This window comes from Acomys minous (genome assembly GCF_964271855.1).
Source record: "Acomys minous genome assembly, chromosome: 17".
NCBI classification, from domain to species: domain Eukaryota; kingdom Metazoa; phylum Chordata; class Mammalia; order Rodentia; family Muridae; genus Acomys; species Acomys minous.
Genome location: NC_140500.1, coordinates 43,506,782 through 43,519,792, shown reverse-complemented (window position 1 = coordinate 43,519,792; position 13,011 = coordinate 43,506,782). Strand labels below are relative to the sequence as shown.

Genomic DNA, 13,011 nt, shown 5'->3' with positions numbered 1-13,011 from the left:
AAACTTGGAAAAGTTCTGTTTATCTCAAGCCAGTGACAGTCAGATTTCAGATTTGAACCTTGCAATCCGTTCTACAATTGCGGTAGAGTACATGCCAAAAATTCTGCCCTGGGTTAAGATGGTGCCCAAGCCTGCGGGATAGATGGATGAAACCAACAATAAGAACACACATGAAACAAACGAACGCATGACAGACTTGGATGGAGTGATGGATGGAACGGGGTGAGTCGGTACATTAAACAAGTGGGTGGGACAGTGAGTGAGTGGGTGGGAGAGTGAGTCTTCAGAGAGTAGATTCATGCTTGAGCCGGGAAAAGATAATCTGAGGATGACTGGGTGGGCTAGAGAGTGAATCTGAGTGTGTGGGTGAGTATGAGCACTTGAGTGGATGAATGAAGGTGTGGCGAGCCTGCGCTACCTGAGCTCTGTGCGCCTGGGTGCCAGTGGTGGGCTGCAGAGCCGCTACTCCACACAGTACGGTAGGGAGGGCTGCTCCACCCGAGTCCGCTCGCGCCTCCTTCCATCCCTCCCCTTGCTTGTCTTCTCCTCCCCCCTCCTCCTCTTCCCAGTCCTCCGCCACCGCCGCCAGCTTCGACCCCAGTCCCGGGCGAGCCGGCCTGGACGCTGCGCCGCCGCGGGTCGCGATGCGCAGAGGGTCCCCGCCGTCCCCTGGCCGCCGCGCCGCACCATGAAGCTCCGCAGCAAGGCGGCGGCGCTGCTCTTGCTGGCGCTGGCCGTACTGCTGCTGGCTCTGCTGTCCTTGCGCGCCCGCGGCGATCCAGAGCCCCCTGGGTTCCCCGCGCGGCCCGAGGCTGCCCCTCCGCCCCGCCACGCGCCAGTCCCCACGCGCCCTCCGGAGCCCGGCGCCTTCCTGGGAGCCGCTGGCCGGCGCTCCCCCAGGCGCCGGCCCCTTCGTCCGCGCCCCCGAGTCGGCCGCCCGCGCGCCGCCAGCCGCGAGAAGTTGGCGAGGTGAGTCGTGGCAGCCTGGATCCCTTCCATCTGGGGACCTGCGTCTCATTTCCCGCACCGGTGCCAAGTTCAAGGGAGCCTTGGGGCTGGATGGATGGATGGAGAGACAGATTCCAAGTTTCACCTCTTTCCACTCCGCGAGACACGCCGACCACCCTGGTGACACCCATGCACCTCCCCAAAGGAGTGTCAGTAAAAGTGGCTTTTAGATTACGGGTCCCAATTGTCAGGGTGAGACCTCTAGTTGCGTTCTTGCAAACATGTGCTCTTTGTTTAATTTTTCAAAAGCCATCGCCAGGCAACTGGAGCTCATTCTCTTGTTTCACGGGAGAATTCAGAACGAAAACCTAGATCTTGGTGGAGTTGGAGAAGTTAAATGTTGAGTCAGGACTGGCTTGCATTCAACTTATGCTCGGGTACCCGCGTGCTACCCGCAGAGCGGGCGTCTGGTTCTAGTTGATTAAGAAAGGAGTTTGCTTCTTGGGAGGAGTGGTGCGTGGCACGGGGGAGACAGACTGGGGGTTTCCTGGTTTCTGTCTGTTGGAGCCGCAGGATAGCCAAAGGCTCCCGCTGGGAAAGCATCTTAACCTTCGACCCTTCTCTCTCCCTGCACGAGGCGGTCCACGCGGCTGCCTTTCATCACAGCGTTTTATCTTTGGTCCTGTTGTTGCCGGATGTCCGCAGGTTGGGGATTCCTCTCCTTTGTTGTGGAGAGGTCTTGCAGTTGGTTTGTTTCCTCTGCTCCTCCAGAGCTGCTGTTTCTAACTGTCTTACACCGACCACGTTTGCTGGACTCCTTAATTACTTGAAACAAATTGAAGAATTCTTTTTAACCATAATGACGAAGTCTGGGCGGTTAAAAAAAACAAAAAACAAAAAAACTGTAATTCAGCGAAACTTGAAACCTTAAGAAGTAGCTGGGTCAGCTTTTTTCTTTCCACTTGTAATAAACGTAGATGGATATGTGGGGGCGAGCGGAGAATACCCCCACAATCTAAGTGTGTGTGTGTGTGTGTGTGTGTGTGTGTGTGTGTGTGTGTGTGTGTGTGTGTACATGTTGAGGGAAGCATGTGTGGAGGTTAGAAGTTGGTTTTCGGTTTTCTACTTCCACCCGGTATGTACCCAGGAATGAATTCAAGTCCCCAGGCTTGGCAGTAGGCACCTTTACTTACTGAGGCATCTTGCCATCTCCAACTTAAGACCTTAAAGTTCTTAGAACTTTTTACAAATTCTGAGTGTGCACTTTTCAAAATCAGGCTATTTCTGTTGTATAATTAGTAGGATTTTTTCCCCTCCAGCTTGTTGGAGTTTCCTATTTACAGTAGACCAGTTCAGGGTTAAGCTACAAGCTCATTATGATGTTTAAGATAACACAAACAGTGTCAATCGCACCATGTAAAATGAGTTACTAATAATTTTACACACACTCAGCAATCCATTCACACAGTAACCCTTTGATAGTTACAAATTTCCCAATAATGGGCCTATTGTACAGCATCATGAAAACTTGTTGCAAATGTAGCTTCTCAGATCCTACAGAATCTTAAAACATGAGAACAGAGTCAATAATCTGTGTTTCCACCTCCCTCTTTTACACTCTGTACACACACACAACGTGTCTGTGCTTGTGAAGACCAGAGGTTGACATCCAGTGTTTCCCTCAGTTTGCTTCACCTTATTCTTCTGAGACATGGTCTCTCACTGAACCTAGAGCTTGCAGATTTGGCTGCCAGCAAACCCCAGGCTGTGAGCCAATCCTCAAGGTCTCTACCTCTCCGGAGCTGCAATTGCAGAAGTTAAGGCGCTGAACTTAGGTCCTCCTTGCACTCCATCAGTGGAGCCACGCCCTCATCCCTCAGCTTTGCTTTGAGTGCAGACTGGAGTGACAGCTGATCCATGATTATCTGAGGTTTACACACTGTGAATCAGAGGAGCGGTTTGTCCAGGGCTCACAGGTAAGAGGACCCAGGTAGCCTGGGGCTGGAGAGAACCCCAGCTGCTGTCAGGCAACAACAGTGTTGCCTGCAATTCATCACTGCACTGAGGTTTTTTCTAAAGAAGCATCGTGGATTCTTGGCTGTGCCTCATTTTTCAAGGTGTTGGGAACATTGGGGCAGCATCCTTTTTGTCTAGATCTGAACGAATTGGCTCTGACTTGCAGGAGATCATGAACAGAATCCCAATGGATGTTATAGAGAAGGTATACTGCCGCAGGCAACAGGGTCCTGGGAGCCATTTTTCTTTTGAACATATCTCTTTAGATGATCATGGAAATGATGTTCAACGCCAGAGGAATAGAGAACTAATTCACCAACTCTGGAAAGAGCCAAAAGACTGCCACCAGGCACCTCGGACTCAAATACATAAACAGTTGAACAGTTGACATTTTCTGGGGCAGTTTTTCCTTCTTTTGCTGCCTCCATAGCATGGGTAACTCAAGGTCTTAAAGTAAAAAGGAAGCTGGAGGGCAGGTCCCCACCGACTCCTTTATTGCTTTTCACATTCTGCCTGGGTGAAATTTTTGTGGTTGAGAAGGAATTTCATTTAGGGAGGGAAGAGCAAGCCTTGTGGCTTAATCTTTTTTACATGGCCAGAATCCAGAGGATGATGGGAGGCTGCCTGCTCTCCTTTCTCCTGCGTGATGAAGGTCAGATTCGTGGCTGTAGTTAGGAAGCTGGAGAATGGATGGACCCAGCTGGCCACCTGCTGACCACACAGAGCCCAGGCTGGCCTCCTGAGGGCCTTGCTCTTAGTGAAGCTCTGCCACGTCAGTGTGGGGAACGAAGCCTTCTTCCACATCTTGTTTTCATTTCCAGGAAGATTTCCATGGGCTTGCCTGGTTAGCAGGCAGACCCTACAATTTTAGAACCAGCCATTTGTATGCAATCTGTCCTGTGGTGACTTCCTTCTATATAAGCGTCAAGTCATGAGGTAAGGGCTGGTCTTTCCAGTCAGGAGTGCGATCTGAAAGTGGACATCATCCTGGAAGTAGCTGCCGCTGTAGAGTCCTTTTGTTTTGGTTAATTGATGATTTATACCTGGCTGGCTTCCAAAAGGAATTTGAGGTGACTATAGTAAAAGATACAAATGTAATAAAGTCATTAAAATAGTTATATAAGGAGGACATTGGGGGGGAGTAATAAGTACTGTTTGCTTAAAATTAAGACCACTATTACTGAAAGACTGAAGGCTAAATTTAGCTCTAAGCTTCCTGGCAGCCATATTAAAAAGGGAACATGGTGATCTGCCTAGTCTTCAGTGAATGACAAGAAAAAGTTCACTAGGATTAAAAAAAAAAAAGCTAAATTCTAAAATACAAGTTTTACTTGGGACTTGACTTCAGACTTTAGAAGACTGTATTTCCATTTGCTTCAGAAAACACATTGAGCCTGTATGTGGAAAAGAAGTTTAACGTAACTGAGGATCAGCGATATAAAACAGAATAGGGCGAAGTGATGGTTCATTGAGAGTCAAGTGCTTGGCACATAAGTGTGAGCACCAGTTGGATCCCTAGAACTCAGATGCATCTGGACGCATTAACATCTATAATCCTAGCCCTCCTACGTTGAGGTGGGAGGCTGAGAAAGGAGAAGCCCCCAGGATCCGAAGGGCCAGCTAGCCGGCCACATGCACCTATCTCAGACAGAGTAGGAGAGGACAGACTCCTAAGGTTGTCCTTCAACAGCCACACATGTGATGTAGCACACACATGGTGGTGCACTCTCACACACCAACACACGAATATACACATACGAGTACTAAAAGGGGAAAAGAGGATGAATGTGGCTTGTAGAATTCAGAAAATGGGTTCTGATCCCAAGTCACTTCATCTTACTTTCTTCGTGTATAAAAAGTGAGCAGGTTTACCCAAGGTTTCCTGAGCTCTCTTCCAGCTCTGACATCATGATCCTGCGAAGAGCATCATCCCCTGGCACTATCTCACTGTCTGATTGCTCAGACTCAGACCTGTCCTGAGCTCTATTCTTTCTCTTATGGGCTAGCCTGTTCCCTCTTAAAATATGGCTCCTTTCAGAAAAAACAAAATGCTACGTGTGTTTATTTTGTGTGTGGATGTGTGTGAGCTTGGCACGCGGGCCACATGTAGAGGTGAGGGGACAACTTGCAGAAGTTGATTCTTCTACCATGTTGGTTCCGAGACTGAGCTCAAGCTGTCAGATTTAGCAGCAAGTTCTTTGCCTGCTGAATTGTCTAGCCAGCCCCTCAACCATGGCTTCTGAGAAAGACTTCAGCTCCCTCCTGGTCTCGTGGTATGGCTCTGTCAGTACACTCGACAGTTGTTCCGCAAATGTTGCTGGCACATAGACTGCCAAGCATTTGCTGTGCATGGAGGATGGAGTCTCCACCCTCCTGGGATTTGCAGTATGCTGGGGGGTGGGGGGTGGGGGACGGAGCGGGATAGAGAAGCTGGCTGTGCTTGGCCGCCTCCCCAGACACCCCAGTGAGAGGAAACACATCCTTGCTCATCACCAGTTTCCTGCGGTTCCCTTTGATCTCAGAGATGAGTCTCATCAGAGGGTTCATGCCTGAACAAAGGTCTCAATAAACAGGGATGATGTCATGTGGCAGAATCTATCTGTGGCCCTCTCCAGAATTAGATGGTGGGCCTTAGAGGGCAGTGAAGATTTCAAGGTCTTGAGCAACATCTATGCCATTATATAGCTGTGAGTCTTGATTCTCTTCTTAGCTTATTTTTCAATCATATGAGTGGAGGGTGTGTGTTCGCGCATGCGTACTCAGGCTTTTACGTGCATGTGCTCTAGCGCAGATGTGGTAGGTGGTCCGAAGACAGTTTTCCAGACTCAGTTCTTTCCTTCGACCATGTAGGTCCCAGGAATTGAACTCAAATTGTCAGGCTTGGTGGCAAGGGCCTTTACCGACTGAGACATCTCGTCCACCCCAGGGCTCAGTTTTTGTTGTCTCTAACACACCCACACCTACTCAAATTAGTCCTATTAGCTTTACCACAGACAAACTTCCCACTATCTCTACCCCCTCCCTGGGCACTGCTGACTTCCATCCTTGGGACACTGCAGCAGCCTATTCTAACTTGAGTGGGTCTATTCTAGCGCCCCCTACAGTTCATTTTCCATATAGCTGTTGAAATAATCCTGAACCAACTTTTCCAAAGTAGGTCACTATGAGGGCTTAAAGCTGTCGTTGTGTGTGTGTGTGTGTGTGTGTGTGTGTGTGTGTGTGTGTGTGTGTGTGTGTGTCCCATCACACGAAGAATAAAATCCATTTTCTTGGGTGGGAGAGCTAAGTCAACATGTAAATGCACGTTCCCTGTAAGGCTGATGACCTTAGTTAAATCTTCACATAAAATGCAGCCCCAGCTCGTCTGTGGTGGGAAGAGCCGTGGAGACAGAATTACCCAGAAGCTTAAGGACTAGCTAATCTGGAGTATGCAGCCTATCATCAGAAACAACAGGAGAGACCCTGACTCAGTAAGGCAGAAGACCCCAAAAGTTGTCCTCTGACCCCCCATACATGTGCATGTCCCTACAGAAATAAACAAATGAACTTTAAATTTTAGTTTCTCCATGTGCTCTTTGAGCCCTTACCTCCATTAGTCCAGTTCCATCCCTTGTCCTCATCTCTTTTTATCCCCCCTCAGTCATGGGGCTTCCGTGCCTGTTCGCAACCTCATGCACCAAGGGTCCTCACTCCTTTGGGGCCTACGCTCCAATGCCCTATTCTCAGAGGAGCCTTCCAAGCCGTGCAGATCTGCACTCAACCCACCGATCCAGATCTCCTCCCTCATCCTGGTCCGTGGTTTGGTTTTTGTCACATTCAAAGCTGGTGTGAGCATTGTGTTTACCCCTCCCATCTCAGAGTTCACTGCCTGTGTCATTAATCAGCTCCCCCTGACAGCCGAGACACAGATGACCTCATGGTGGATACTCAAGCAATGTTTATGGAAAGGACTGGAGACCAGAGGCAGGGTCCACCTTGTCCCAGCCAGTACTCAGCTTCTGTAACCAGTAAGATCTTCCCCTGCTGGGGGCTTAACTGGATTGATGAAGTCACATTAAGACATTATTATGAATGTTCTGTTAGATTCCCTGTGGCAGGGTGTGGTGGTTTGAAAGAAAATGGCCCCCATCAGCACATAGGGAGTAGCACTATTAGGAGGTGTGGCTTTGTTGGAGGAGGTGTGTGACTAGGCGTAGGCTTTGAGGTCTCAGAAGGTCAAGCTAGGCTTAAATGGCTTCTGCTGCCCGTGGATCAAGATGTAGACCTCTCAGCTCCTTCTCCAGCACCATGTCTGACTGCACGCCGCCATGCTTCTCACCGTGACGATAATGGACGAAACCTCTGGAACTGCAAGGCAGCCCCAATTAAATGTTTACCTTTATAAAAGTTGCTGTGGTCATTGTGTCTCTTCGAAGCCGTAGAAACCCTAGCTAATACATAGGGTCCCATTCAGCAGACTTTGTTATGTGGTGTTATCTTTTCAAGATGGACTTTACAACAGTTTCTCAGACTGCCTATTTCTTACAGGTTTGGGCGGTTGCTTTTCAGTTTTGCTGTAGATATTTAAGAATCTGGGCAGTTTGGATTTTGTTGTGTTGTGTTTTGTTTTGTTTTAGCCAGGGTTTCTCTGTGTAGCCTTGGCTGTCCTGGACTTAACTTTGTAGACCAGGCTGGCCTCGAACTCACAGCGATCCACCCACCTCTGCCTCCCTGAGTGGTGGGCTTATAGGCATGTGCCACCACACCCAGCTGATCTGGGCAGTTTGGAAGAACACTGGTGGGTTATCTTGGGAAGGTCTTATCAGAATATGTGAGATGTTTTACTATGATCTGGCTTCTGGGTTACAGGGCTCTAGAAGGAAAACCATCTCCATTATATCGTTTCTCATGTGGACTCTGTCTGTAAGATTTCCAACAGGCTGGGTGTGGTGGTGCACACTTTATTTCCCAGCACTGAGGAGGGAGAGACAGGCAGATCTCTGTGAGTTTAAGGGCAGCCTTTTCTATGTAGAGAGTTCTAGGCCAGCCGAGGCTACAAAAACAAAACAAACAAAAAGATTCACAACTACTAATTTGGGCCTGGCTAAGGTGCGACATGCTGGGCTTCTGCTCTGGCTGGTTACCTTGCCTCCCTTCCTGTTCTCTATACAGGAAGAAAACAAGGCTGAAGTGTGGGAAGTTTGCCCTGATCCTTGAGGGCTGAGTGTGTTGACATGACTTATTTGAGGTCCCCCTGCAGGGGAGATTGGCATCTATTCTGATTCTTTACTTGTCATTTCCTCGTTTGTTTCTATCAGTTAGCACACAAGAATTTCTATGCTTTACGTTGTGCTGCCATATAGCTGTTCTGTTGCTAAAACTGTTCCCATTTTGGCAGCTGGAAGCTCATCATGTCCTTGACTTCATGTGTCCCCTTAACGAATTTTTAGTTTGGCTTTGTAGTGGGATGAAGCCTGGGATTTCACACATAATAGGCAAGCACTCTCCTCTAGAGAGAGTATCTTGCGTATTGTATGGATACAACAGCTGTTAATAATAATAATAATAATGAAACAACCCTATGGCCTATGGAAAAGGTAGAAGGTGGGACATCAAGTAGACAGAAAGAATGCTGGGATAGAACCACATGTGTGGGAGAGTTGTCTGGGAAGATGTGAGGAGGACAGACTCATGGTACCCGAGCACAAGTAACCAGACACATGGCAGAATGTAGAATAGTGTAAGTGGGTTATTTTAAGGTATTAGCTAGTCAGAGAAGAGCCTAGTTAAATGGTCTAGGTATTTAATAAATTATTTTGAATCTCATGAGTCATTAGTCTGGGAGCTTGGGGCCGGGAAGAAAAATAACTGCATCCCTCTCCCAGTGAGCCACAGACAAGCCTGGTTTTATCTGTAGTTTTGTTGGGGCTTGGGAACTTCTTTTACTCTCTTGAACTATATAAACTGCTCCGGGCTCATCCTGCACAGCCAGTCATTATATCAGCTTTTCTTCAAGGAACCCTGGTAACTGGTATGTGTCGGGGCGGGGGCAGTACTGGTACCTGTAACTAAGAGCTGGAGACTAGGCGTGCTTCCTACTCCTGGGATGTTATTTCTTATAGGCCTTCAACGCTGTCAGAGCAAAATGTATATGTGTGTGTGTGTGTGCGCTTACCTGCGTATTTGCACACCTCTTAAATCTTCCCGTGTATGAACATCAGTGTCTGCATTAAGCGAAACACGTGTTCCTATTGATATTGCCATCCCTAACTTTCATGGAGCATTCTTCCTTCCTTCCCTCTCATATGCAGGAAAGGGATGCTTTAGTTTCCTAGGAGCTCCGATGAAGCTCCTCTCCCACCCCATTGGCTTCGCTTGACTTGAATGCCTGTAATTTGGAAGGAGGGAGTAGGAAGGGCTGGAGGGTCAGATTTAGACCAGCCTCAGCCAACTGATGTAAGCTAAGCAAGCCTCATCCCTTCAGGCGGCCCACACCACTTGGGGAGTGTTGTGTGAACCACAGCCCCAAGGGATAGATGGTTTAAGCCCACATGACAACCCATTTTTTCCAAAGTGTAAGCTTTGTGTATCCAGGACTAAGCACATCGTGTTCATTACTCTAGCTACGGTTATTCGCCCAAAGGAATCAACTTACAACATTGCACAGAAGACTCTGTCTTCTGGATATAAGCAGAGGAATGGCCTTGGCTGCAGCTAAAGTTATCAGCTGTAGGATAAAAGCTTTATTTGGGGCGGTAGAGAAAGAAAAAGGCTAAGGGCCTGTATTGGTTACCCTTCTAATTGTTGTGACGAACTGCCTGACACAGGCAGCTTAAGGAAGGAACTGCTTAGTCTGACCTACAGTTTGAGGTACAGTCCACCGTAGTGAGGAGTGATGGATGGCATCAGGAGCCTGAGACAGATGATCATATAGCAACCGCAGTCAGGAAGCAGAGAGGTGAAAGCCAGTCCTTGGCTCACGTTGCCCGTTTAATTCAGTCCAGGACCCCAGACTGCAGTGAGAATTTTGGAATTTTTGTTTCTTTGAAAATGCAGAAATATAGCTAGGCGTGGTGGTGGTGGTGGTGGTGGCGGTGGCGGCGGTGCACGCCTTTAATCCCAGCACTCGGGAGGCAGAGGCAGGGGGCTCACTGCGAGGTCAAGGCCAGCCTGGTCTACAAAGCAAGTCCAGAACAGCCAAGGCTACACAGAGAGACCCTGTCTCCCAGGTGTGGGGCTATGGGGCCGCTTTGCAGCAGCTGACTATGACTTGCCTTGTGCTCTGGGTGTGTGGGTGTGTGTGTAGGTGTGATTTTTGCCAGCTGCAAATAGTTTCTGTGATTGTGTGATGTTTGGGATTTGGGGGACTTTTCAGAGGGTATCTAAATGTTACCGCCCCCCCCCCCGGCCCCAGGTGAGATAGGTTCCTGGTTGCTGTTGGTCACAGTTTGTTAAATAGTTGTGTGCAGAGAGAAACAACAAGGAGAAATTAGATAATCCTGACATCGAAGATCAAACTTGCCCCAAGGAGCTGGACACTCCTAATCAGCAGGAAGTTGTCTGACAATAATGTCCCCACCTTTGCAACCCCTGACTTTATTCAGGGATCTCTTTTCTTTCCTCTCTATCTTTGCCCCCCTTCTCTTATCTAGTGTTAGGGGCTTGAAAGGGAGGAAGAAAAGGGGTAGAGAAGAAAGAAGAACCTACCAAGTAGTAAAGACCAGCTATGCCAGACTATAGAATGATGCCTCCAACACATGGGGTGGGTCTTTGCCCTTCCGGTTAACCTAGTAACTCCACTATAGATATGCGTAGATGTTTGTTTCCATAGTGATCCTAGATTCTGTCATGTTGACAATCAATATGAAGCATCATAGGTTCCTTGAGAACGTTGTCAAGTCTCAGAATGAGCAGATCTTAAGGACCGTGGAGCCGTGGGGGCTCCTGTTACACGTGCTGCAGTTGCAGTTTTCTCGTATTTGCATCTAGGGTCATCTTAGCCGAGCTAGATTTTCTTATCAAAATCTTGGAGCAGATGATGGAGACAAAGGGGAAGTTTGGTTTCAAGCGTACACAGCAAGTAAACATTCGTCACTCCGTGACAGCCACTTTGCATACTTGATTGCATCCTAAACTGAAGGCGATTTAAAGATGGGTAACCTCCGGCCCACTGAGAAACCTGGTCCGCATTGAGAGGGAATGGAAACCCTCATGGGACAGAAATGCGAGGCCGCGTAGGAGTGCAGGAGTGCTGGATCAGGATGAGGTGGTCCCAACCTGGGTTCCATGGTCAACTCTGCTTTTCTCCTGCACCACTGTCCCGGGACCTAACAGGTACCCTGTTCTCTGAGTCTAGTTTGGCGTGCATGTCTGTCACTTACCCCCAAAGAAACACAACTAACTCAGACTCACAGCACCTGTTCTTAATGCCTCTACTAAATTGAGTCAACGTTGGCCAAATTAACACTTCCTCCACGCACATATACAAGTAAGAAAATTTAATAAGTTTTATTTTTCTTAAGAACACTTCATGTTTTCATCTACAATTTAATAAACAAAGTTTTACAGTGCCTGTATTTCATCCCAAATGTAAAAAGATGAGAATTTTTATTGACAATAAAGTTTATTTTATATTTCTCCAGAATATTTTCCAGCATTTGGCTAATTTCATATTCTAAAGTTCTGAAAACTACCCCTGGAGGGAAAAAAGGAATTTTCATTTTTCTTTTTTGGTTTTTTGGAGACAGGGTTTCTCTGTGTAGCCTTGGCTGTCCTGGACTCACTTTGTAGACAAGGCTGGCCTGGCACAGTGATTTGCCTGGCTCTGTCTCCCTGAGTGTTGGGATTATGGGTGTGCGCCACCACACCCCACTTATAAAGGAGTTTTCTTGACTTGATTCTTTTTGTTGTTGTTGTTTTGAGACAGGGTTTCTCTGTGTAGCTCTGGCTGTCCTGGACTCACTTTTTAGACCAGGCTGGCCTTGAACTGGATTAAAAGGTATGCACCATACGCCACCACGTCACCACGCCTGGCTTGACTTGATTCTTTACTGGTTATTTTTCCTGTTGCAGTAACAAAATAGTTAAAACTACACCATAAGTAAGTAGGGTTAATTTTGGCTCACAGTTGGAGGGGACAGTGCATCACCATGAAGTATCTGCAGTCAGGAAGCAGAGAGAGATGGATGCTGGCACTTTTCATTCAGCCCGGGACCCCAGGCCAGGGGATAATGCCTCCTACATTCATGGGTACGTCTTCCCACTCCAGTTAAACCTTCTGGTAACACCCTCATAGACATACCCAGATGTGTGTTTCCACTCAAGCTGACAGTAAAGAGTAACCATCAGAGCCTCTCTACTGAGAATCCCTGATTCTGTGCCAGTAGAGTGGCTTTGATGTGTTTAAACATGACTTTTACTTGAAGTCCTGACTGTTAGTCTATGAAATATCATAACCTTCTAGCAGAAATGCATGTTGTATAATCCAAGACCCACATCTTCCATAAGACATAAAGAATGCATAGTCAAAATTATGACAGTCTTGTGTGGATGGGAAAACTGAGGCCAGGAGGAGTCAAATAAGGATGGACATACAGTGTCTGGGACAGGGATGGCTCACTGTCCTCCTCAAGAGTATTTTCTTGTCCTGGGCACTGTCACTGCTCATCACTTTTTAGTTAGGAACAAAGCCATAACTGGACCCAGATGCTTCATGTGTGACTTTGAATACATCAATCTTTAGACATCCTCGGCTTTTTTGCAAGCTCACTGGTGAGATGAGAGGATGCAAGTTAATTGCCAGCATGAGGCAGGAGGCACAAGGAACTGTGAGTGCTAGTGAGGGCTTGGAGGCACATTTGAGCTGGCTCTTTTGGACAGGGAGGAGTTCAGACTTGAGGACACTGAGATTTGCCTTCCGTGTATGTGATTGGACACAAGGCCAGGTGTCCAGCACAAAATCAGCTGTCTAACAGCTGATCGAGTGTAGGAGACAGAATCCTTTATCCTGACTCCTGGACAGCCCCAGACCTGGTGTCTTGGCCAACTAGAGTTTTGACGGCTCATGCA

General features: G+C 47.8%; 1 protein-coding gene across 1 annotated transcript in view; it reads left to right on the top strand.

Annotated features, from left to right (window-relative positions):
• The first annotated feature begins 569 nt into the window (after positions 1-569).
• GXYLT2 (glucoside xylosyltransferase 2) overlaps positions 570-13,011 on the top strand; it is a 92,780-nt gene continuing 80,338 nt past the window's right edge. Inside the window, exon 1 of the mRNA XM_084766610.1 lies at positions 570-969. Within this exon, the coding sequence (XP_084622736.1) occupies positions 689-969 (281 nt within the window). The 5' untranslated portion in view covers positions 570-688. The remainder of the gene's footprint in view (positions 970-13,011) is intronic.